The sequence below is a fragment of the Lissotriton helveticus genome, chromosome 1_1, assembly GCF_964261635.1.
Source record: "Lissotriton helveticus chromosome 1_1, aLisHel1.1, whole genome shotgun sequence".
In the NCBI taxonomy this organism is placed as follows: Eukaryota; Metazoa; Chordata; class Amphibia; order Caudata; family Salamandridae; genus Lissotriton; species Lissotriton helveticus.
The window spans coordinates 842,983,550-843,009,539 of record NC_136057.1 but is presented as its reverse complement, the minus strand read 5'-3'; the positions used below and the strand labels follow the sequence as shown (position 1 = coordinate 843,009,539).

General features: G+C 41.7%; 1 protein-coding gene across 2 annotated transcripts in view; it reads left to right on the top strand.

Annotated features, from left to right (window-relative positions):
- NT5DC3 (5'-nucleotidase domain containing 3) overlaps positions 1–25,990 on the top strand; it is a 377,890-nt gene that overhangs the window by 251,375 nt on the left and 100,525 nt on the right. For both annotated transcript variants that reach the window (XM_078674858.1, XM_078674850.1), the window contains exon 11: positions 10,372–10,458. In XM_078674858.1, coding sequence (XP_078530984.1) covers positions 10,372–10,458 — 87 coding nt within the window. The remainder of the gene's footprint in view (positions 1–10,371; positions 10,459–25,990) is intronic.

The following is a 25,990-nucleotide window of genomic DNA, read 5'->3' as shown; positions in this document are numbered from 1 at the left end:
TGGCAGGGGCATAGGAAACACTGGTCAAAGGAGTTCCTATGTGGGCCCATTCTCTAGAGATCTCCCCCTGAAATGATTACAGCCCTTCCTAAAGAGTCATCAGAATATGTCACTGATTGCGATAAGAGGAGGAATGGATGTACCACGTGGGGCGAAGACGGAGGTCAAGTTATGCAGTTTGAAAAAGTGTCCAAAATAACCAGAGATATGGCCATGTTCCCCTGACGCAATCCAGGCACCAATTCCCTGGAAACTATTGAGTGTTATATGTTATACAGTGGATTTCTATAGCGCACGGCTACTCCGAAGAGTGTCCCGGCGCTGGAAGATCCTCAGTGCCTGAGTGCCACCCAGATATGCCATTTGACTGCACATTTCTGTAAGGCGTTTAAAAAAGATGGACAAAAGCCCTGACTAACCATTCAACTATGCTGGAAAGATGTACTTGCACCTTTAACTGAGAGGGAATGGAAGAAAATGTGCGCTAGTACAGCACATACCAAGCAATGCCCAATTTAATATGATCCATTTTGTGGCACATACCTTACACAGGAAAGGTTACTCAGAATATACACAAGCAGATCGTCGGCCTGTGTCCGGTTCGATATTCCCAGAGCCACGTTCCAATTTATGACCTGGACTTGCAAGCCTGTACAAACATTCTGGCAGGAGGTGGTGAAGAATCTAAAAAGAGCAACTAACATCTGTATAGAAGGCACAATATGCTACTGTCTGTTAGAGCTAATTCCAAACCCAAGGGAGGGTGGAAATTAAGCACCAGTTTGCCTCTTTTGGATTGATGCTGGGCAAACGCTCCTTAGCAAAGCACAGGTATGAAGGAATGGACCCTAGCGGAGGAAAGACGAAGGAGGGAAGTGTGCACAAATGATAAAGTGGAGGAAGATCTAAAAGCGTGGGGGATATTCTCTATAGGATTTTGAAACCAGAGGAAGATATTGATACCAAGCATGAGTAAACACCAGAGCAGCTCGGTTGAGCAGAGGGAGCTAGAAAGAGTGACAGGTTTTACTGCAGAAGAGAAAGGGGTTGCACAGAGGGGAAAAAAGTTAGCGCAAAAAAACTACAAAGAGATGTCTGTAAAGACGACTCCGTACACAAGCTGTCGTCAGTTACTTTATTTATAGTCGACAACACACCAGGGGCATGTCTGCTCGGCAAGGCAGTCAGCCCGTTAATCTTCAACTGTCATACACAGCCCGGCTGTCAACATTACAGCTGTGGGCTGTCCAATCACGCGCTGGGAAGGCTCGCGCAGGGCAGGGTAAGGGAAATAAAGAAAAGACCAACACAACACATCTCCTTCCCTATAAACAAAGGAGGGTTAAACAACAGAACCCCTCCCCCCAAGCAGTAACATTTTTACAATTTTCAGTCAAACACAAAGTCTTTATATTTGCTGGGTTTGCACCAAACTTGGCCATAACTGCCAGTGTTTTCACTAGCTTCGCCGACATCTTCCATGGGCCAACTACCATCATCCATGGTGGATGTGCGTTCCGCATTAACAGTGTCATCCGTTTCCTTAGAGTTGGCATCACTCTCCACCCCTCCATCGTCGCTGGTTTCATATTCTGAGAAGGTGCCACATGTTGTTGCCCTCATCCGTGGCTCCACAGGGTAGTCGGAGTTGAGTGTCCTGTCCCTTTCGATGTATTCCAATCCTTCCCAATATTTCTTAGTCGTAGTACTTGTACTTGCCTTGGGCGCACCTATATTATTGTCCACACCTTCCTCCTCTTCATCGAACCAGTCCAAGTGGTGTATGCCCATTTCATAAATACGCCTCCTTTCCTTTTGTTCCATTTCTTCAGTTCTATGACACCTTGCCATCCCTGAAGCGTGCCAAACGTTCCCATCACTGGGTGCTGCAGAGTTATTGAACACTTCTACTTCCTCCAAGGGCGAGGAATATACATCTTCCTCTTCAACTATGTGTCCACTTCTTTTAACCTGCACTTTGTCTCCTTCTCTTATGGACTTTTCTTTGCAATGCCTGCTCTTCTCTTGTGTCTCATTGAGATAAACCTGTGCGTTATTAATTTTTTCCTTAATTGTTTCCACAGACCATCTTGATGATCTTGCTTGTTTTAACCATCCGATTTTGTCTTTTGAAATGGGTGTTCTACCTCTCATTACTTCAAACGGGCTTGCTAATGTCTCTTCGCCCGGAGTAATCCTATACCCCCATATCATTTCCTTTACTTCCTTCCTCCAACATTTCCCACTTTTGTTGGCAAGTTGGATGGTTCCTTTTATTACTCGTTTAAACCATTCCACAGCATCATTCTCTGCCAGATGACAAATTGATGTAGTTTTGTGGTTGATGTCATTCCTAGTAATAAACTCTTTGAATTTCTCCGTGGTGAATTGGTTGCTATTGCCACTTATGATAACTTTCGGTATACCTTCCCTGGTGAACACATCGTCCATGAACGTTATAATGTCAGACGTGTCTACTTTCTTGCACACTTTTATTTCTGGCCATTTAGACAGATGGTCCACCATAACTATTATGTACACCTTTTCATCATGCCATCTTATTGGACCAGTTATGTCCACACCGATCCTCTCCCAAGGCACGATTGGGCACATCAAAGATTCAAAAAAAATTTGGGATGGAGTTAGTGATATATAAGCACTTTCGCAATCCATTGGTTTTTCAATTTCTTCTCTTAATTCATTCTTTTGCGTGATAGGTATGCTTGGTACTCTGTGCAAGCTGGAAATTGCTTTCTCATTGAGTTTATTTTTGTTTTGAAATTCTCTTAGCTTACCGATTTGCCCCTTGAATTCACTTGGGTATCTTTCTTGTATTTTCTTGTCTCGCCTTATGTCCTGTAGTACTGCTAACACTGGTTCTATGCGATTAGGGTCCAGGGTAATGTCCAACTTTCCCTGATCTCTCCATCCTAAAACTGACGGACCAGTAACTGCAACATACAATTTACTGTGCATTTCTATCTCCTTGAAGATGAAGGGTACCACTGTGTATCCCAGCAGTCTAACAGTCTCCCCAGTAAAAGTTTTCAATGTAATGTCTGGTTTCTCCAACTTTTTACTCAGAAGTTTTTTGAACTTTTCATCCCACACTTTGTGGTTGACAATGGTGCATGGTGACCCTGAGTCTGCAATTAATTCTAGTTCCACTCCTCCTAATACAACTTTGCAAACAGGTTTCTTCATTTCACTTTCATTTTCTTCATTGCTTTCCGTTGTCTCAGTAATATTTAATATGCAAAAATTATACTCCGATTCATCAGATGAGTTTTCCTCTTCCTTCTCTTCTCCCCGCGCAAACTTAACTTCCCTATTTCCACTTCTTCTGCATGCCTTTGCGACATGTCCTACTAGCCCGCATATGCTACACTTGGTGTTCCTAGCTGGGCAGTTCCAGTCATTAGCTAAATGCATGTTACTGTTACAACGATAACATCTAAGGTCACCATAATTTCTCTCCTTTTTGAATCTCCTAGTAGTGTCTTTATCCTTGCTACTTAAATTGGTCGTTTTTTTCTTCCTTGAACTCACTTTTGCCACTAGACTAGACTCTTCCGTTTTTACTTTACCCTCATTGATTACTTCTTTTGCGCATCTACCAGTGAGTTCCGCTCTTTTTACAATGTCTATTACTTGTAGAAGGGGTTTCTCACCTTTAGCCCACAAGGCATCCTGTATGTTTTGATTTGCTGTACACATAACAATTTGGTCTCTTATTAGGTCATCTAGTAAAACTCCAAATTTACATGTGAGTGCAATGTTCTTTAATGCTGCCACGTACTCATCAACACTTTCCTCTTTATTCTGCTTCCTCCTGTAAAATTTGTACCTGTGTACTGCAACACACACCAAAGGCTTGTAGTATGCATCCAAATCCTCCAGGGCATCCTCAAACACATTCCTGTCTGCCCCCTCACGGCCCTTCTTAGCAATGTTATTATACACTTTTAGACCACCTGCTCCTAGACTGTGTAACAATATTTTTTTCTTCTCTACTGGTTTTAAATTCACATCATCTTTGTCAAATGTAGTTATGTAGTTGCAAAAATACTCTTTCCATTCCTCCCATTTTATTTCGGGTGTACCTTCTCCTTTCAAAAATGGTTCAGGTGGCTGTAGGTTGTACATATTGCAGCTTGCCATCCTTAAATGTGACTTTTTACTTCCTTTTCCTTTCTTATTATTGTAAATGTTCCTTTCCTGCAAAAGCTATTATGACATTAATTTACAATTAAATTTTCTTATCACTTCTTTTTATTATTTAGCACAAAAAAAAAGAATACAGTACTTTAGGTTTCCAATGCGATCCGCTTCCTTATCGATGTATTACGCGTTGCACGCATTAGATAGCGTGTTTTTAATGTAGCTGTTGAACTCAAGATGGCGCCTAGCGCGATGACGTCATACGCGCTGCGTGTTGCTCGCATTCACCTCAAAAGGCTTGTAAACTCACAAGATATCCGCCTCAAAACGAGTTCACCCTAGTAGATGCAGTGCCAAAATACGTGGTCTACTACTCACGTAGTTATTTATTCCTCTCTCGAAGTGCTTGTTACATTCGCACCCTTAAATTGTCACCAAAATTGTTTTCTCATCAGTGCATAGCCAGTTAGACTGTGGCACTCCATGTAAAAGACCGTTGTTCCTCTCACAGATACTGCCAATCACCTTTTCCCTTCTTGTCAGTCAGAACACGACAATGGATGCGTGTCATACTTTCCATTAATTATTATTGAAAGGTGCACTGGCATAAATTTTCTCAGGTCAATTTTGCCGATTTTATTACTTCCACATTTTACTTCAACTTCACATTCCTTTCCAAGTTAACTCGTTTCATTCGTTATGGGTGCTATTTTCCTTATTATCGCTTTATCAGTACCTCAGAAAGGGTTGAGTGTCCACTTTTCCTTCCCTTTCACCTGCTATTCTTCTCTTCTCCGTGCTTCAAGTCACGCAGTAGATTTAAATTTAATTAATTCACGCAGGTTCGCTGGCGTGCTGTCACCTCGTCGCCAAATTTGTAAAGACGACTCCGTACACAAGCTGTCGTCAGTTACTTTATTTATAGTCGACAACACACCAGGGGCATGTCTGCTCGGCAAGGCAGTCAGCCCGTTAATCTTCAACTGTCATACACAGCCCGGCTGTCAACATTACAGCTGTGGGCTGTCCAATCACGCGCTGGGAAGGCTCGCGCAGGGCAGGGTAAGGGAAATAAAGAAAAGACCAACACAACAATGTCTGTAGTGAAATACGGAAATACATAAATCCAGGATTTGTAAAGCATTGCAAATCACCTGTGAGGGTCTCAAGGCCCTGAATTGTAGGCACGGTGACATTAAGTGATTTACCCAGAATAACAGGATTTTGACACAGACAGTGAGACTAGAACCTGGTTCCTACCGGCTCTGAAGTCGGCAGCTCTGGTTGTTACGCCACATCCTCAATGATGGTATATGTGGTGAAGTGTTATCTTACTGGGGGCGGGGGGAAGAAACCACAACACCTCTCAGTACTATGCTAACTTAGGATAAGGCTGCGGCTGAAAAACAATGCTGTCTTATGTTACATATGTGCTACTGTGTCGGAGTTTAGGGGGGTGGGGAGAGTAGACAGGCAATATTGAATTTGAGCTTTGTGGTTTTTGAATATGCATTTGTATACTGCAGCCTGGATCCCAGGCATCTAAATCAATGAAGACCAATTTAACAAACAAACAAACAAAGAAAATGGATTATGTGTCACAAATGATGTGGAAGACAACCTTCTGAACATTCGGAGCCTTTAGATTTCATCAAGCATAACATTCTTTCTCAACTGCATAAATCAGAGTTCCACAAGAGTGCACATGTTGCTGAATCTCTGCCAGGGCACTTGGTACTAAGAATACTTCAATTTCAAGTTACCTGTTTTGCACCTTGAGAGCAGCGATTTGGCAGAAAAAACGACTGTAGGAAGGTACGATCCTTCTGCATGGTTACCCCCACTTTTTGCCTGGTGCTGTGATGGTTTCTGACTAGACTCACTGGAATCCTGCTAATCAGGACCCCAGTCTCTGTGCTTTTTCCCCTAAATTGGTTTGGTAAGGACTTGGGTACATCCTAGATTGAACAGTAGTGCAACCTTATCAGTCCCTAGTATATGTTACTAAGGTACCCAGGGGAGGGCATAGGTACAACAGGGGTCCACAATGGGCTGAGGCATGCATTATGCCACCCATGGGAGACCACTCAATTTGCAACTACAGGCCTGCCATTGCAGCCTGTGTAAGCTGGTGCTAGCACAATCTACGAAAGTTATAGGTTTCCCTATTTCTAAGGTCACTACACTTAAAACCTATAAGTCACCTCTACAGCAGGCCTTTGCAATCCTGAAGGCAGGCTGATGGTTTCTAAGTGTGAGGGTGTCCCTGCATGAGCAGGACACCCTAACGACCTACGGAGTCCATTCTCCTGTGTTGTAAGTGAGACAGCCATATGACATTACGCTGTGACCACTTCGAAACTGGCTGGAATGAATTCTATCATGTTTGGTATCAAACATGTTGGAATCATACCCTCACATCGTAAATGGTGTGCAAGGTATATTTCCAAGCACTGGAAAAGCCCTCCGAGGCCCTCTGTAATCCCTGTACAAGTCTTCCCGACCCGGACAGCAAGTCAGGGCTGCTGCCGGCCAGAGACCTGTTTCTGCCCTCCTGCTGCTGAGCCAAGCTCGGGCATGGGAAAGCAGAACAATATGTATCCTGTCACAGAGAGGTGTGACCACCTCCCAGACAGGATTTAGTGTATTGGGGCAGGGTGGGAGCGCTTGCCAGCGCCACATAGCCTGCGTGCAGAGCGCACTTGGTGCCCTCCATGCATAGTCCAGCTCAGGGAGCCGTCTGCTCCCATTCTGGTGTGAAACTGGACAAAGGACATGGGAGTATCCTCCCCCTTGTTAAGACCCTCCTTTGGGAGTGACCTCTGAATCCTCCCAACCCTTTCTTTAGGGTATTTAGGGGCTTACCTGTGGGTGGGTCCCTAGATTCGTCATGAGCCAAAATTAATTTCAGACACCACATCTTCGACCATCTGGGCACCCTGGACTTTGCTCGGCAGCAAGGCTGCAACCGGCTAGACTTCTGCTGCTCCTTATCTCCTCGCCTGCTGTGATGTCTGTGCCTGTGCAGGATGCCCACTTACATAAGTGTGCACCATATACCAAGCCAGCTTCTCACAAAGACCTTGAGGTTAGCAAGTGTCATAGTTGAGGTTATGTTATTGTAAGTCTCTGCACTTTCATAAGGAATTGTGAAAGAAAGGTTGGCAAAAATGGTGCAAATTAGGAGTGATTTTGGGTGATCAGTGACGTTGTATGTTATGTTTTTTCTGATTTAACCCTTTCGCTGTGGCGGCTATTCCGCCGCAGCGCTAAGGGGGTGGGGCGGCCGCGCGGCGCTCCGACGCCTATGACGGAACCGCTCCTTCATGGCCCTCGGAGCGGTTCCGTCATAAGCGTGGGAGGGGTTAATGCATGCCATTGTTTATGAAGATAATAAAACTGAGTTTTTATGCTATCTTGTATTTTGCATTTCATTTTGCTTGAGGTTTTGTTGTAGAAATGTGAATTTTGGTTTTACATAGTAAATCAAATCTTCTAGGCAGGGGTAGAGAAAGTGATAAAATGTGCTTATTTACTTACACTATAGCTGTGCTTCCATGCCAAGATTGGACCTTCCGCAGTTAAACAAAAGCCTTCCTAAACATATCATTGATATAAATCCCAAGCCCCACTCTGAGGGAAGTGCTTGGAGAGGGTAGTACATATATCAACAACTCAAATAGGAGAATCAAGAAAAGTTGGTTTCTCCAGTCTGTCAAAGTTGATTTGAGCAACTTTTAACTTGTCTGCCTATGGAACTTAGGAACATCCATTTGACAAGTGAAAAGTATTAAATAAATGACGATCTCTGGAACCTTACAGCAAGACATTGACAAAAATTGATCCAACTAGTATGGGCATTTTGTCAGATATCACTTGACTTTAGTCTCTTTTCTGGAGCACAGATTTCACCATTAAGGTGGGTCCTGGCACTTTCGAGATGAGCCCACTAGGAATATGGCTCATGAGTGCACTTTGTCAGAAAGAGATGATGGGTTAGACCTGGTATACAGTTACCCCAGCCTATAGTCTCTTTTCTTGGGCAAAATCTTCACCAGGAAGGTGGGTCCAAATTCTTTATTAAAGTGTGCTCCACTAGGTCTGCAAATTTTGCTGAGTCATGTTGGTGAAGAAAAAGAACTAAGTAAACAAGAAAATCAAGCTCCAGGCTGTGTAAGGTGATGCTCGATGCACAACCATCTGATCCTCTGTATCACGTGTCTCTTTTGGTTCTGCTTTTGCTGTAATTCTAGAGCCTTTCTCTTTTAAGCGGAAAGACTGACAAGCCGAGTCTGAGCAGAGTTCCAAAGCCTCTTTGGAGGTTTTAAGGTTGAAGTGGGTATGATTGAGGAGATTTGAAAACCTCTCACCGGGTTGTGGTGCGGGTGAAGGTAGAGGAGAGTGCACGTTCTTCAGATCCCGAGCCTTCAACCCTACCATTCAATGAGCTTTAGCATCTAAGGTGATCTACAGGACCGGACAGCGTTCTGTAGAAAGAAGTCTACTCTTGGGCCCCTTTGTGTTCTTCAACTGCCATAAATCAAGCATGAATCTTCAGAGAGAAGGCTCTCACTCATCGTGCACAGTCAGGCAAATGATTAAGGCCAAACAGGCTTTGAGGAATTCTCATTGTAGTGTTGTTTCTTTTTGCTCTTTTGGCTCACATGGTTCTCTGGTCCCTTAGTCTTTATGACACTGGGACCTCTACCAGCAAGCAAAGAACCTGGTCCTAGGCTGCATGTGTTCTGGTTCAAGGAAGAGCTGGCTTTGCAGTTCGGGCTAGACTATTTCCTTTGGAGCAGGGTCAGGCTGATTTGCGTATGGCTGGGCCCAGGCTGAGGTGGCATGGTGTGCAAAATAACAATGTACCGGGATGTGTCCCTCAAGTAATTGCCAGTGGCTGAGATTAATGCAAGCATTCCATCCATCACTTGTTTGTATACATTAGTGTGTCACACTAAGTGCGATGGGTATGCCCAGTTGTGGACCCCATGCACACTGTTGCACTGGAGCCAAACCTTACCTGGCTGTTGAGACCTAACTAGAGCAAAACCGGTCCTGGATTGCTTGTGTTTTAGTTCAGGTAGAGCCTGGCCTGGCAGTATGGGCTAAACTGTTCCCAATGGAGCAGGGTCAACACTGATTTGCATTTGGCTTGGTCCAAACGGAGGTGGCATGGTGTGCAAAAATAATGATGGACTGTGATGTGGCCGAGTAATCCCCAGTGGCTGAGATAAATTCAAGCATTCCACTCATCACCTTTTTTGTATACTTCAGTCTTGCTGACCTACAGTATGGTGATGTGAGATGGCTTTGTGGGTGACTTACAACTTGACCAAAAAAGTAAATCTACGCCACCAGGGGGATCTTCCAAAATCATAGTAATAAATTAACGAGAGTTTTAAGTAATATGGGACTTTTATTCCTCGGTGTTAACACATTCTAGCTTGACCCAGCACAGAGGCGCATAAAGCTCAGTATAAAGGGAGACTATGAATAGTAAGGAGAAATCGCATTTTGTATTTTCTTTACCTATGCACCTAAAAGTAGCACACATTTTTCATTCATTAGCTAATATGACGGTAACTTGATTAAAAAGTGCACAGTTGATAGAAATTCTATATCTATATTCTATATCTGTATATATCTATATTTGTGTACCGACTGTTTGATCAAGTCTTGTCAGGTCACACATATTTTATGAGTGTTGAGTGCTGTGTGCACATAGGTGAAATGCTGTGGTCATTTACAGAAGCATGAGGGCTGAGTCCGGCATTCCTGTTTAATCGAGAAACTTTAAAAGGCAAACCACTTGGAATTTCATACACAAATCACTAGACCTAAATGTTGCCATTGCATGTGTTTCAAGAAGAAGTTGCCCTGTGTCAATCTTTCCTTTATATGACTAATGATAGAAGGTATATTGTTGTATTCTGCTTGATTTGTTGTTTATACCTGCTTGTATATAAGGGAGTAATAGAAAAAGAAGGTTAATTAACCTTTGAATTAAAAGGAAATGCACTTTGGCAATCTCAGATGTTTTTGTACCACTTATGTTGCATATCCTGTCAACTTTTGTTTTTTGTGCTGCATAACCTGTGTACCGTGGTTCCAAATGTTGGGTGCAAAAAAATAAATAATGATGCTGTGTTCGGATAGCCATGTGCAGGATTCGTTTGTGATCCCACTCCTTGTCTTTTTACTTTACAGGGTAATTTATATGAGTTTTTAAAGCTTACTGGCTGGAGAGGATCAAAAGTCCTGTATTTTGGTGATCACATCTACAGTGATTTAGCGGTAAGTGTTTTTATTTTGCTACACTGCCAGTAGATGAGTCCAGATAATGTTTTTGTCTAGTTTTAGTCCTTAAAAACCGAAATCGGAATGTTACACTAAGTAGATTTATAGTTTATCTGAATATTTGGGGCTTATGAGTGATTGAAATAAAATGTTTGTATTTGGAATGTCGTTTCCAATTTATTTCTTAGACGCAAGGGGGCAGATTCAGGGCGGGTGTTTGGGGCAGGGACCTAGCTTAGTCAGTGAGATTCGCGGTTACTGAAACACATTTCCAAACTAAAAAAGCAATGGGCTGCAAGTGGAGGGGTGAGATAACTAAGCTTCGAGAAGGAGTATTTCCAAAAGGAACAGGGCCAGTACTGAATTGCATTAAGTGGGCCTCTGTCTAGAGCGTCACAGTGGGCACAAAGTGATGGGTTGGAATACTACCCTGAGCGACTGCGACAGGTTAGACTATTTGCAAATAGTCATGCCATTACCTTTTAGATGTTTGATTGCAAGTAGTATGCCAGGTAACCGAAGACTGTCAGTTTCCCAAATACACTACTGCCACTGTTTGTGAAGTCCAAAAAGTAGTACATTTGCACCCATTCAAGGACAACTTCTGGGTGCAGATTTACCATCTGTTCTATTTATTTACTTCAAAACGTTAATGTTGTCACTGACCTATTCACCTAAATATAACAGTACTTATTTTTTTCAGTGAATTTCCAGTTTTTTTTAAATGTAAAGTAATATTTCGTTACCATACGTAAAGTCAACCCACCGCCGCGCATGGTCTTTGACCAACTTTATGCTGGCCTTCGGCCGTGCACAGTGGGGAGGTTATTCACAGGGCCTGACTCTGGAAAAAACACAGGCCCCTGAAAAAAGGATACTACCCTAAAAGGGAAAACAATTCTTTTGGAAAGTGTGCTGCACCAGGTTCAGTGCTGAATAATATGTTAAAACAAATAAACTTTAGACCACCAATTCAATCCAAATACACAATACTACTTATCTAGAAAAATATATTTGATTTATTTTTTCTTTCTTATTTTTTCTTTTTTCAACGTATTTCAAAATAGAAAATTATTTATAAATATGTTTGTTACATGTAATACATGGTTTTCATAGAAATTAAACTTCAGACATGATTAATCATCCTTAAGCCACAAATTATTACATGAGACATAATTATACACATTAGAACCACTGATTGTCATATATTGTGGATTAACCTATGAAGATCTGTGTCTTCAGTTGTTGTAAATCGAGTAACTGAGACCAATATACCATGGATTATCTACTCCCTATTAAGTTCGCATTAGTTAAGAACAATCTACCATGGATTACCTCCTCTCTATTAAACTAGACATACAGAAAAAGAAGGGAAGAAAAGTCACAATATTTTTTTGCCCATTCTGAAAACATTGGTTATAGTTGTTGGCTACCAACGCGTTTCGGCAAAGCTTTCTTCAGGATTTTTCATACCAGTGGTTACTACAAGAAAAAATAAAAATGTCAACTTATTTAAAATGTCATTGTGGTCCAGAGCTTACGTGCATGTTACCAAAATAACATGTGTACAAAAGTACACCTTACAACTAATTCCTTAGATGTCTTTGAGCACAGAATCCGACCACTACTGTGAATCACAACATGGTACACTATATAGCCAGTGTGTGGAAATTACAACAACACAATCTCTAATACACCCACATTGTGATGTGTCAATACATAATAAACTCATCAACAGTTCTTTCTATCTCATTAAAGCTATATGTTTGACCAGTGAATTAATAGAATGATTGGTCAGAACATCAACTTCTATTTTAATCAAGAACTTAGCCAATGTTATATGTTCTTAATGAATTTTTCAGAAGAGATTTTTACTTGCACTACTGTCTTTGTAGGCTATCTGTATTCAGAAATTGAAAAACATAGATTTATATACTTCATACATTTGTCTATACACAGATGTACAGACTTTGTCCATCTACCCATGTATCATTAACTATATTGCATACTATATGAATTACATCCTTCCTGATTGTTAATTGCAAGGACTTCAATACGTTACTTAAGAAGTCTCTGAGAGGAAGACAGATGCATTCCTTTGGAAATACCTAATCTATTGTCCATTCTTTGAGATTAACTTTATATTTCAGAGGTGATATACCTTGACCCTTGTTTATCCTAATGGTAACTAGACTAAATACATCTCTATCTAAAAGAGCGGTATGTCAGATCCACATCTATTAGTAACAAAACGTATTCTACCTCTATTGAAATGAATGGTCCTTCTGATCAGCTTATAGGGACCTAAGAGTTATGCTTGACTACCTAAAAGCCAAACAAAGATGTTTCATTTTTTTTGTTAGCGAATTATTTGCTTACGTCTTTCGACCTCCTTTATGCAAGCTTAAAGATTAGGGGTCTAATTACCTCATTAATGTTGACACTTTCCTCAACATAAGATTCGTTCAATAGTTCGCTTGATGTTTGCAGTTGACGGCTTGATCAGTCTATGATATTTCTGCAATAATAAGTTGATCCTCATTAGATCAATACTAGCTGTCTGTTATCCTTCTATGTTACAATACAGGTGGGGTTATACTAACCTCTTTAAATGAAGGCAGCTCATATTATTTGTTGATATTGGGGGTGTTTCGCCTCCTGTTGCACTTGATAGAGCAATGATCATCAGACCGTACCAAATTAAACAAGAAAGAGTTACATTTCCTTAGTAGTCTATAATTACATGAAAGCTACAGCTTGGTTATTAGTCATGTTGTGGTGTACTATTATTCCTAATGGTATAGGCTACTCTTCATGTGTGTGTACAACAGGTTACTGTCTTAGTTAACTGAACAGTTACCTTAAACCTAAATCTGGCAATAGATTCTACTAATCCTATATCTTGTACTATTGTGGGGTTAGCGCAACGTGAATACAAATGGTGCTATGTTCTGTTCTTATACAGAGCCCCAATACTGGGCATTCCTCGGTAGCTGGTATAAACATCCAATTGTGCCATATATTGACTAACTTGAGTGCTAAATGCAATACACTTATCTTATCCATACTTTAAGTCTGATTCTCTTTACTATTAGCTCAAACTTCCAACTCTAGATTAAATCAATCTCGTCACCGACACATCCATGGGTCGTAACTGTATGTGTGCAAGGGGACGACTATAAATCGATGCTCTTGTCCCCACACAAATGACCCGACCAGAGCATCAACTAACCTCGGGGATTGCAGAGTCTCCACATGCCTCACTCACGCCCAAACGATACCCCACGAGTCTCCAATCCTCCCGACATTTAACTAGCGAGGCGAGATTATGAGAATTAGTTACTGCCGTATTAACTACATATGCAGAGACATGCCTAGCAAATAATGGAAATGAGACGACTAAAGGCTTTCCGTAACTTAATCCCACCCTTACTATCTAACCTTTAAAACCTATTTTTCACTCACCTTTGGAGTTACGTCCAATACGCGTCTGTCTCCAGTCGATTGCCAGCAACAATTGCGGCACGACTGAAGGTTTGTTTTTTATTGGTGCGACAGTACGCTTATGCGTGACGACATTACGTCATCACCCCGTGCCAAAGTAATTACCTCAAAATGTATACTACTGAAGTTGCCATGATGGAGTTGCTATGAAGTATATTTTATTCAAGATATTCTTTCGCTAGTGAATATATTTTACATGCTGATTGAAGTCACTACGATAATAAAAGTACTGGAATCGAATGTTTTAATTCTTAACACATTATTCCTATGAGACATTTATGCTTTCACTTAATCTAAAATGCAGGAATGATTATTCCTGTAGGATATTTGTACTCTAATTCAATCTACACGTTGATTGCCAGCAGCAAACGCGGTACGATTGAAAATTCATTTTATTGGCACGGTGGTCTGGTAATATGTAATAACTGTGTGTAATTACTGCGTGCTAATGGAGTTAACCCCATATGTTTATTAATAAAGTTCTGCAGAACTTATTGAGCTCCACTCAATTGAGGTAGCACTTAAAATATATATGTATATTCAAGAGGCCACTATGGGAAATAAATTTACTTAAGAAAACCTATGACAATAACCTTTTGGCTAGATTGACTGTAAACCTAAAATTTAACTCATGTCACACTTGCCTTAGTTTTGTAGGGTGGCTTATAGTACTAGTTGAAATAGGACCTGTAGATCTTACCTTCAATTATGTGGCTGCATGTCTCCTATCTTGACATGCTAACCTATCATGTTTGCTCCTTTCGTCAGAGTAACAGACAGCCCATCAAGTTGTACTATCCTTGTTTATGTCCAATGTTCATACTGATGTAATGTACTACACCTGCTGTACTGTCTAACTTTCTTGCTTGATTGCCTGATCCCAGGGAATTTCTAGATTCAAACCCCAAACTGAAGTGCCCAGAATAAAGATCCAATATACTTCCCTAAGTTTTCTGGTCACTTCTGTGGTTTTGCCATCTCTAGGAAACATTTTTTCCACTATGTACCACCGCATATCTTCAGGTGCATGATTCTTCTCTAAGTAGTGGTTGACCATGGGGACTGATGCTTTTTGCGTTCTGATCGCCGACCTGTGTTGTGTTACCTTACATTGAGCGCTCTCCCAGTTTCGCCCACATAACTCAATTTGCACGGGCATATTATCAAATAAATAACATTTGATGTCTTGCAATTATTAAGACTGTTCGATGTTATTATTTGCCCATTGAAGTGCAATGTGGGAGCTTCTATGGCTGTAGCGCATGACTTGCAACTAGTGCATTTAAAAGTACAGGTTACTGGATGCTCACCAATAATACTAATTTGTTTGGAAGTACTGGTTTTGTTCATTCAGGAATGCACTACATGATCTTTTACGTTTTTGTTGCGTCTATATGCAAACATGGGGTTTGGGATTGCCCCTGTGTTAGATGTTTCCACATTTAGAACTTGCCAACTTAAATAGACCGCCTGTCTAATTCTGTCATTTAACATAGAGTGTCTGGTAATAAAGATTAGGGAGGACTCTTGCTTTGGTTTGACATTCTCAAGTAAATGCTGACGGTCCTAAAACCGAGCTCTTTTATACAAGTCGCTGACAATCTTTTACGGATAGCCCCTAGCAAGGAACTTATTTTTCATGGCCTCTGCTTTGGCATCAAAATCACAGATGTTTGTACAATTGTGTCTAAGACGCAAGAATTCTCCAAAAGGGATACTATTTTTTTGGATGGCTGGGTGAGAGCTGTCATAATGTAATAAAGTGTTCAACTGCCAGGACACCTGCTCTATGTTTTATTAGGACATCAAGATATTCAACTTGCTCAGTGCTGATATTATGTGTAAAACGGATATTAGCATCACACAGGTTTATCCATTCCCAAAATTGATATAGATTTTCATAGCTGTCATTCCAGATAAAAAGCACATCCTCTATGAATAGTGACCATTTTGTCACTAACTCATAGAATGGGGCCATATCTTTGAAAATGTACTTTTTCTCAAATAGATACATGCATATATTTGCCACCGTGGGGGCACAAGATGCCCCTATGCTGACACCCTGATTTTGCTTGTAGAGTTGATTATTAAACTCAAATATGTTATCCGATAGTTCAATCTTAAGGCACTCTAACACAAATACAGATGGGCAATTAATATGGTAGGTATGGATAAACCAATGCACCGCTTCAATAGCTCCATCTATGGGGATGTTGCTATAGAGCGCCTCAATGTCCATAGTGACTAAATATTGTGTCTCAGGACAGAAGGCCACATTTTCTACAAGGTTAATTATATGTCTCGTATCCTGTACAAACACTGGAGTGCGGGATACATGTGAACATAATAACGCAGCCACATATTTCGCCAAAGGCTCAGTAGCTGAGCCTATGGTGGTGACTATTGCTACTAATGGTGGATCTATGGGGCTCTTGTGGACCTTAGGTATACCGTAAATGCTGGCAATCCTAGGTGTTTCGACATTTAAATTGGTCCATTCCTTGTCACATATGTCACCATCCTGAAGCGCTCGGTTGGTAAGTTTGCGTATTTTATTCACTACCTGTCTGGTAGGATCTCTAGTTATTGGAAGATAAAAGCGAGTATCACTCAACATTTCTTCCATTTTTAATAGATACGTTGTGGTATCGTACACAACAATGCCGCCTCGTTTATCACAGGCTTTAATCCCCTTATCCGGGCTTGATTTCAGATCTTCTAAGGCTCTATATTCCTCTCTATTTAGGTTAAAGGGAGTTTTCTGGACATGGCTGGTCATGTCAACAAATTTTTTATACAGAACATTTTCAAAAATAGCCACCTCTGGTGGTAGCTGGTCAATTGTAGGGGTAAAGGTAGATTTCGGCGAAAGCCCTGATGGGTTCGACTTGTCACTTTGATTGTGTTGATGGGAAAAGAATATCCGGAGTCTAATTTTCCTAAAAAAGGATTGTAGATCTCGGAATAATTCAAATTTGTTTAGACCTGAGTGGGGAACAAATGTGAGGCCCTTAGTTAGCACTGACACTGTTATGGGATGTAATAAAGATCCACTCAAGGTAAAAATCGGGATAATATCTACTCCCTCCAATATTTCTTGTTCCGTGTCTCTAGATATTGGTCGAATCCCATCTGAGGATTGGGTTGGAATTGATTGTATTCCAGATGTGGATTGACAGGGAACCTCGGTTGATATTGGGGCCTCCACTTGCTCCATCGGCTTTGGCGCCTCCCTAAAAAAGATTGGAGACCTCTTTGTCTACTGTAGTTAAACCTCTGAGCTTGAAAACCATAATTAGCAAATTGCCCTTCCCCATCCGAGTCCGAAGAATCGGAAAACATAGTTTTTTTCCTACTATACCCGTATTGTCTATTGGGGTATTGTTCATATTGTCCCTGATGACCTCCTTCTTTACGGGTATAGTATTGATCAGCCAAATAAGGATAAGTTGACTCCTTGCTGAAGAACCTTATATCTTTATTTAATTTATCCATCTTTCTTTTTGTGAGGTTTTCTGTGTAAGAGTGAAGATCTTTCTCAATATCTTCTAACTTCTTTTTAGATTATGTATTTAGTCTAGTTACCAATAGGATAAACAAGGGTCAAGGTATATCACCTCTGAAATATAAAGTTAATCTCAAAGAATGGACAATAGATTAGGTATTTCCAAAGGAATGCATCTGTCTTCCTCTCAGAGACTTCTTAAGTAACGTATTGAAGTCCTTGCAATTAACAATCAGGAAGGTTGTAATTCATATAGTATGCAATATAGTTAAGGATACATGGGTAGATAGACAAAGTCTTTACATCTGTGTATAGACAAATGTGTGAAGTATATAAATCTGTGTTTTTCAATTTCTAAATACAGATAGCCTACAAAGAGAGTAGTGCAAGTAAAAATCTCTTCTGAAAAATTCATAAAGAACATATAACATTGGGTAAGTTCTTGATTAAAATAGAAGTTGATGTTCTGGCCAATCATTTTATTAATTCACTGGTCAACCATATAGCTTTAATGAGATAGAAAGAACTGTTGATGAGTTTATTATGTATGGACACATATCACAATGTGGGTGTAATAGAGATTGTGTGTTGTTATTATTTTCACACACTGGCTATATAGTGTTACATGTTGTGATTCACAGTAGTGGTCGGATTCAGTGCTCAAAGACTATGCATCTAAGGGATTAGTTGTAAGGTGTACTTTGGTACACATGTTATTTTGGTAACATGCACGTAAGCTCTAGACCACAATGAAATTTTAAATAAGTTGAACTTTTTATTTTTCCTTGTAGTAACCACTGGTATGAAAACCCTGAAGAAGGCTTTTCCGGAACGCGTTGGTAGCCAACAACTATAACCAATGTTTTCAGAATGGGCAAAAAAATATTAGGACATTTCTTCCCTTCTGTTTCTGTATGTCTAGTTTAATAGAGAGGAGGTAATCCATGGTAGATTGTTCTCAACTAATGCGAACTTATTAGGGAGTAGGAAATCCATGGTATATTGGTCTCAATTACTCTATTTACAACAACTGAAGACACAGATCTTCATAGGTTAATCCACAATATATGACAATCAGTGGTTCTAATGTGTATAATTATGAAGTTTAATTTCTATGAAAACAATGTATTACATGTAACAAACATATTTGTAAATAATTTTCTATTTTGAAATACGTTGAACAAATAAGAAAGAAAAAATAAATCAAATATATTTTTCTACATGAGTAATATTCACAGGGCCTGGCCAGGCTTTGTGGCCTAACCACCCGGAAGCACCCAACCCCAATCTCTGCGTTGAACTCCCAGGAGGTAGCCAAGCACAGCCTTTGATCGTGCCTCATGTGGGGTTAGCCACAGGGCCACAGGACCTGTCTTACGTCCAGGCCCTGCTTTGAACTCACCACAGACAGCCAACCACATCCTTCGCACAGCGGGGTGTTAGTCACAGGGCTTGGCCTGCTCTCAGGACTTGTGGCCAAATCCCCAGCAGGCTGCCAACCCCCCACCGCACACAGATTCTAGCATACACAGTGTAGGGTTGCCTAAACAAGTCTAAAGAAAAAGCTTGGGGATTTTGCTTTTGGCACTCCATTTTTTCTCTGTCCCCGCTTAAGGAATTTCCCTGAAACTTTCCACCCAGATACTGGGCAACATTTTACTGAAAGTTTTGTGGAGATTCGTCAAACATTACCAAAGTTATTAGCAACACAGACATGCACTTCCTATAAACGTTGTCCTAACTAGAACTATCCAGCAGCAACTGCCACGGGGAGACATATATATATTTTTTCCCCATTCTGAAAACATTGGTTATAGTTGTTGGCTACCAACGCTTTCCGGCAAACCCTTTTTCAGGGTTTTCATACCAGTGGTTACTACAAGAAACAAATTAAACTTTCAACTTATTTAAAATTTCATTGTGGTCTAGAGCTTACGTGCATGTTACCAAAATAACATGTGTACAAAAGTACACCTTACAACTAATCACTTAGATGCATAGTCTTTGAGCACTGAATCCGACCACTAATGTGAATCACAACATGTAACACTATATAGCCAGTGTGTGAAAATAATAACACACAATCTCTATTACACCCACATTGTGATATGTGTCCCATTTCTGATAGATAGATAGATAGATAGATAGATAGATAGATATAACCATCTGTGAGAAATTGGGTTGTTGGTTGACTGTGGTGTGAGACCGGGTCAAGCTGCAGCCACAATCCCTAACAGTGGAAACCACAAAAAGTCACTAAATTAACCTATGCTTAAGCCTTGGTAGCTTGGCAAGAAAAGCAGTCAGGCTTAACTTAGAGGCAATGTGTAATGTATTTAAGCAGCATACAAACAGTAAAAAAAAGTGACCCGCACAGCACAAAAAAATTCCACACCTATTTAAAAGACTAGAGTAAATTATTTGATACCAACAAAAATCCAATCAGTAGATACTAAGGTATGTATTTTTACGTTTTTTAGTAAAAAACTAGCACCTAAAAGATCAAAGTTCCAACCATGAACATCTAGTAGCACAGGACTGGGTCAAAGTGAAAAAGTATGGCCAACTGCAATGCAAGAAGTGGATTGGGCATGGCTTTTAGAAAAAGATTCTGGTGAAAAAGTTCTAGGAAGGTAAAAGTCAGCAGCCCGAAGTTGCAGGCGGTGTTCAAGCAAGGAGAGTCGTTGTCAGGGAGCCACAGGACGTAGTCACAGTGAATATTTCTACGTTCAGACCTAGTCACTTTTAAGGAAGTTGGAAATCTCCAGCGGAATGAGGCTGGATGCTGTAGCCAACGAGAGTTCCAGGAGACTGGATACACCTTTGGCTAAGGACTGCTAAACAGGATTTGCTTATGCGGAGAACGGAGTAAGTGCAGCCACAAAGTCAGGCTGACTGGCGATGAACCTTGGGCAGATGGACAAGCAGTTTGGTCCCGGTCTTCTCTCTGTTCTCAGAGCAGTTTGTAGCCAAAAAATGTCTATCTGGGCACCTTTAGCACTTGGTGGAGGGGGGATCAGAATTGGAGGAGTACCACTTGGTGGAAGGGGGATAAGACTCACTAAGGCTGGGTCCAGGAAGGTTTCAATATTGGGGTAGCTTTTTATGTGTCTGAGGCTCTGAACAGGAGGGTAGCAATTTAGCCCTTGGAGTCTCTCTGATAGTCCTATGTTCAGGGGAAAGACGCACGGCATAAGCAGCAGGGTATGACTGCGGGTTCAAGACAGGCTTCAGGATGCAAATCAGTCTTTCCAGGAGCAGCAAAGCAGTTTTGTATACTACATAGCAGGCCACATCAGCAGTCAGTCATCTGAAAGTCTTTCCACAGGTCCAGAAAGTGAACCCAAGAGTGGGCCTCAGGGCCCTGTTTTGATTCCTGGTGTCTTCTTTGATGTGGGAGAAGTTAATAGAGGTTTCTCACTGAAGTGCTTGGAATTTCCTGACTCCCCTGTGCTGTCTCCAAGCTGGCTGCAGAGACAATGCAGTGGTGACAAGCCCTTTGTTTGAAGGCACAGCTCAGCCTAGTGGGGCTGTGCCCGGCTCCGGCTCCCCTCCGTCCTCCCAGTAGATGGCCCATTGAGGCACACCTAATTCCTCTATTGTGTGACTGTCTGAGAAGAATTCACAAAGTCTAACTACCAATTACACCCAGTCATTTAACCAAGGGGAGGCTGCAGGCACCAAATGCCAAAGGGCAAGAAAAAATGTCAACTTTCTAAAAGTTGCAGTTTCAAAATTGTAATTTAAGATCAGACTTTACCATTAAAAAAAGATGTTTAATTACAATTTCATAGATACCAAACATGAAGTGCTTATCTGTCTCCAATCAAAGGTTAGCACTTACTAAATGTAATATGGCAACCCAATGTTAGCCTATGGGACAGATAGCCCTCACAGCAGTGTAAACAAATGCAAGGGTTTTCCCCTACCAGGACATGTTAAACTTAAAGGTACATTTCCAGCCTTTTAATTACAATGCACCCTGCCCTATGGACAATCTAGGACCTACCGTAGCGGAGACTTGTATGAAATAAAATGGGAGTTTAAGGTTGACAAGGAGCTTATATTGACAAGTCGAATTGGCAGTTTGAAACTGCATTCAGGTTGCAATGGCAGACCTGAGACATGTTTTATGGGGCTACTTATGTGGGTGGCATAATAAAGGCTGAAGGCCCACTAGTAACATTTGATATACAGGCCATGGGTATATCACTCTACAAGAAACTTATAAGTAAATTCAATAGGCCAAACAGTGGTAAGCCAGTCTTAAACCATGTTCAAAGGAGAGCGCACAAGCACGTTTGCACTGGTTAGCTGTGGTAAAGTACACAATACTAAGGCAAACAAAACACATTCAGTAAAATAAATGGAGGGTAAAAGAAAAATGTTTGGAGGTGACCCTGCTGAGGGGCCAGGACCAACACCATCCATAGACCCGTGGCATAGAGTGAAATAACTGCTGGCATGCTTCGCCCATTGCAAGCATGAGCAAAGTACACAAGACAAGTAAAACAAGGCTACACCAATTCTTGAAGTAGCGCATTAATTAGTTAAAACTGAAAAAGAGTGCTGAAAGATTGCCTTGATTTTAGTTTAATTCAGTTGCTAATTTAGAAGCTAGCCTACAATGGCTGCTACATTTGTCCCCAGCGAAGTGGTGGTTGAAAGGCTGAAATTGAGCTAAAGTGTTTGGAAGATGCAAGGTAAATCAATGCCTGCACAAAACTAAAACTTGATTAACCGTGAAAAAGTGTTCAGTTGCAGCAGGTATGTCAGCTTTCGGATTGTTTTTTGCTTTGGTACTAAGGTGCCTGTCCACTAAGGGTGGATCGCTGCTTGGTCTGGGCATCTGGGAAAGAACTCTGACACACCGTTCGGTGTGATGGGAAAGAGGGTCTTCAGTCTATGTGGGACAAGACTTATAATTCTCAGTGTTGAGGCTGCAGCAGATCATCAAACATAATCTCTTTACCTTTAAGCACCATGTATACGAAAGCCTAGATTTCTTGTTGAATGCTGTTTGGCCTTTTTAGCACGGGAGGATGTGGTGATATTAGAAATGGCAATGACCATGGCATTGGCTGTATAAGTAGAAAAGTCCCAGAGGCAAAGCTGTGTATTCTTTATGCAGCCTCTTAAAAGATGTAATGGAGAAGAAATGTGTTTGAAATGAAATAGACATTTGATGCTTAAGTGTTACGAGAGCCGCATAAACTATAGATACAGTGAAAGGGAGAATCTCTTTAAGGCAGAATAAGATGCCTAACTCTTGTGCTTCCCATGGTACGGGTAGATGATTGGTCTTCTAAGCTGACAAGATTTTTAAACTTCTAATCAGAGGTGAGGGAGATGGAATATTGATCCATTCATTTTCCAAAGGATATCTTGTAATCAAAGGGGAAAGGATCACTTGTCCTGAACAACCTTAGGTCTGCAGGATGGTTTTCGGGGGGAGTTCTGTCCCAATATAAAGACCCTCATGCACGTGATGGGTATGGTGTTGTCTCAGAGCGGTATATCTTGGTTCTCCGCTACTATTTCACGTGTGTGCATAATCATCAGGTCTACTTAGGTTATGCAGCCTCCACCAGGAGGGTTTTACCCAAAGGTTGGTGCAGTAGTGAGCCAGAGATAAAAAGACCAGAGATCAGAAGGGCAAAGCTTTAATAGGTCTGATTTCGGGTCTGGTAAACTCAATTTTTGTGCATCCGGTTGTACTTGTTTAGGAGTTACAGTTGCACTTTGAGTGGTAAAGGAGTTAAAAGGTTGGTCGACATGTTTCTGCCTCTGTTGCCTTGCTAATAGGACTTACGGGCATTCTTCAGGACCGTGAAATAACGTGCAAAATATCATACAGTGTAAAAAGTGAAAAGAAAAGGTTATTGACCTGTTTCTAAGTCTTGGAGGTCTTATGGTACCTCGCGCATTGCTAATGCACACTTCCTTCAGCCGGTAAGAATATTGGAGCGGGCTGTTTCGCCTCGTCCTCAGCTCGCTATTGCGCGCGCTGCTCTGCTCTTACCGAACCGGTTCGGTAAGAGCAGAGCAGCGCGCGCAATAGCGAGCTGAGGACGAGGCGAAACAGCCCGCTCCAATATTCTTACCGGCTGAAGGAAGTGTGCATTAGCAATGCGCGAGGTACCATAAGACCTCCAAGACTTAGAAACAGGTCAATAACCTTTTCTTTTCACTTTTTACACTGTATGATATTTTGCACGTTATTTCACGGTCCTGAAGAATGCCCGTAAGTCCTATTAGCAAGGCAACAGAGGCAGAAACATGTCGACCAACCTTTTAACTCCTTTACCACTCAAAGTGCAACTGTAACTCCTAAACAAGTACAACCGGATGCACAAAAATTGAGTTTACCAGACCCGAAATCAGACCTATTAAAGCTTTGCCCTTCTGATCTCTGGTCTTTTTATCTCTGGCTCACTACTGCACCAACCTTTGGGTAAAACCCTCCTGGTGGAGGCTGCATAACCTAAGTAGACCTGATGATTATGCACACACGTGAAATAGTAGCGGAGAACCAAGATATACCGCTCTGAGACAACACCATACCCATCACGTGCATGAGGGTCTTTATATTGGGACAGAACTCCCCCCGAAAACCATCCTGCAGACCTAAGGTTGTTCAGGACAAGTGATCCTTTCCCCTTTGATTACAAGATTTTTAAACTGCAAGTTGTTTGGATTAGGGTTACAACCTGCTTTTTTAAATAAAGTCATGCATTTGGAGATACATCTGCAGCTGTTTGGTGATTCATCTTTTCTGATTGAATAGAGGTTCAAGAGGTGAGCTGTGAAGTATTGTCCGGCATGATATACGTTTAACATATGTCCTGCATGCCTTACATTTGTTCCAGCCCTTAGCCTGGGTCATATTTTCACTCCCTGTGGCACTGGTCCTGGTCAGAAAAGGACCAAAGCTGCTTTTGCCAACCTGTGAATATCCTAGTTCTAATTCTGTAGGAACCTGACTACATGCAGCACATTAAGCCTTTGTCCTTCCACTTCGGTGAAAACCGCGTCCACATGTTTAGAAACTTAACATGTGAGACAACGTTGATGATTTTGTGTTAGCCTCAGGCTATTGTATTTGTTGTCAAGATTCTTCATCAGTATGGCATCTTTCCCAGTTTTACACAAACACTCATTTAAATAAAATATTGTTGTTTTTTTAGCAATTTCATGTTGGTACAACAATAATCAAGGCTTTAATATATGATTATGCTTATGTCAGCACACAGGACAGCATTATTTCAATACGACTACGGAGGCGCATGAGGTGCGAATGCAAACCAATTATTATAACTCTCGAGCATAGGAGGCAGGCTAGGTTAATGTAGTCCCCAGGGCCATGCCATCTGTAAGGAAAACAGTCAAAAAATGGTATATACTTCACAATCAAAAACATACATAACAATCCAGGGAACCTGGGGGCGGCAATTAGAATTGAATAATGTGATCAATATAAAAGCAAATGAATAACATGTGGGAGCGGTACCAGGCACTGGCGTAACTAAACTTTAGGGGCCCCCCTACAAGGCTCATGGAGGGGCCCCCTCTAGACTCAATTATGAGCTCCTAGCCAGTAATGTGCTGAGGGTCCCCCTGGAGCTTTCCCACCCTGCCTCCCCTCCCCCAACGGCTGGGGCCTGTGTTACGCCACTGGTGCCGGAGGCATCTATGTGTAGCTGTGTGGGGGTTGGCGTTCTTTGCCCTGTTAAACACCAGGGTATCTAGTGGCAGGGTCTCTATGGCAAATGAGGAATGGTTGAGTCAAGCTCTTCATGCACAGATGCGAAAGACCATGGCTGGCGGAAGATCCTTCTTCTACCTTGCTGCGTGGACCTGGAACTCCCTGCCTCTGCACCTCAGGCAATCTTTAACTGAATGGCAGACATCCCCCGCCAAACCCCCCTGCGCCTTGAGATAGTTGGTACTTTCTAAGGTTACTGATTGATTGAAGCTCTGGGGGTTTCCCTGAACTGGCACTCTAGAAACCATCTTTGTAGTTTCAGTGAACTGTGGTGTCCCGGCCTCTGACAGCAATCAAGTAAGCGTGTCTAATTTGTCCTGCAGCTTGAGCACATAAGTGTCCCATGGGGTGGCAGCACCCCCATGCATTGTGTTGTGTGCCATGACATCAGCCTCACTAGTTACTCACTTGTGCACAACCCAAAGCCCAACAGTCCATTGAAGGCGGCTATGCTTTTTCAATGAAATAGCTATTAGCCACGTGAAGAGGTCCACAGCCAGGTCAGCCAACCTCAAATCATGCTTAGCATGCTTGGTGATTCCCAGCAAGCAAAGCAGGGGGTTAGGCGGCAGCTGAACGACAATCACTGCCGAGCTATGGCTCATCACTTGCACCAATGTCTGTGGTATGGCGGGGCATTCGCCCACATTATAAACGGTGATGTCATGGTAGCCGCATCGGGGGCATACTAGGGCCACTCCCAGGAACATCCTGTGTAATCAGTGCAGTGTGAGGCAGGTAAGTGAACTAAGTGA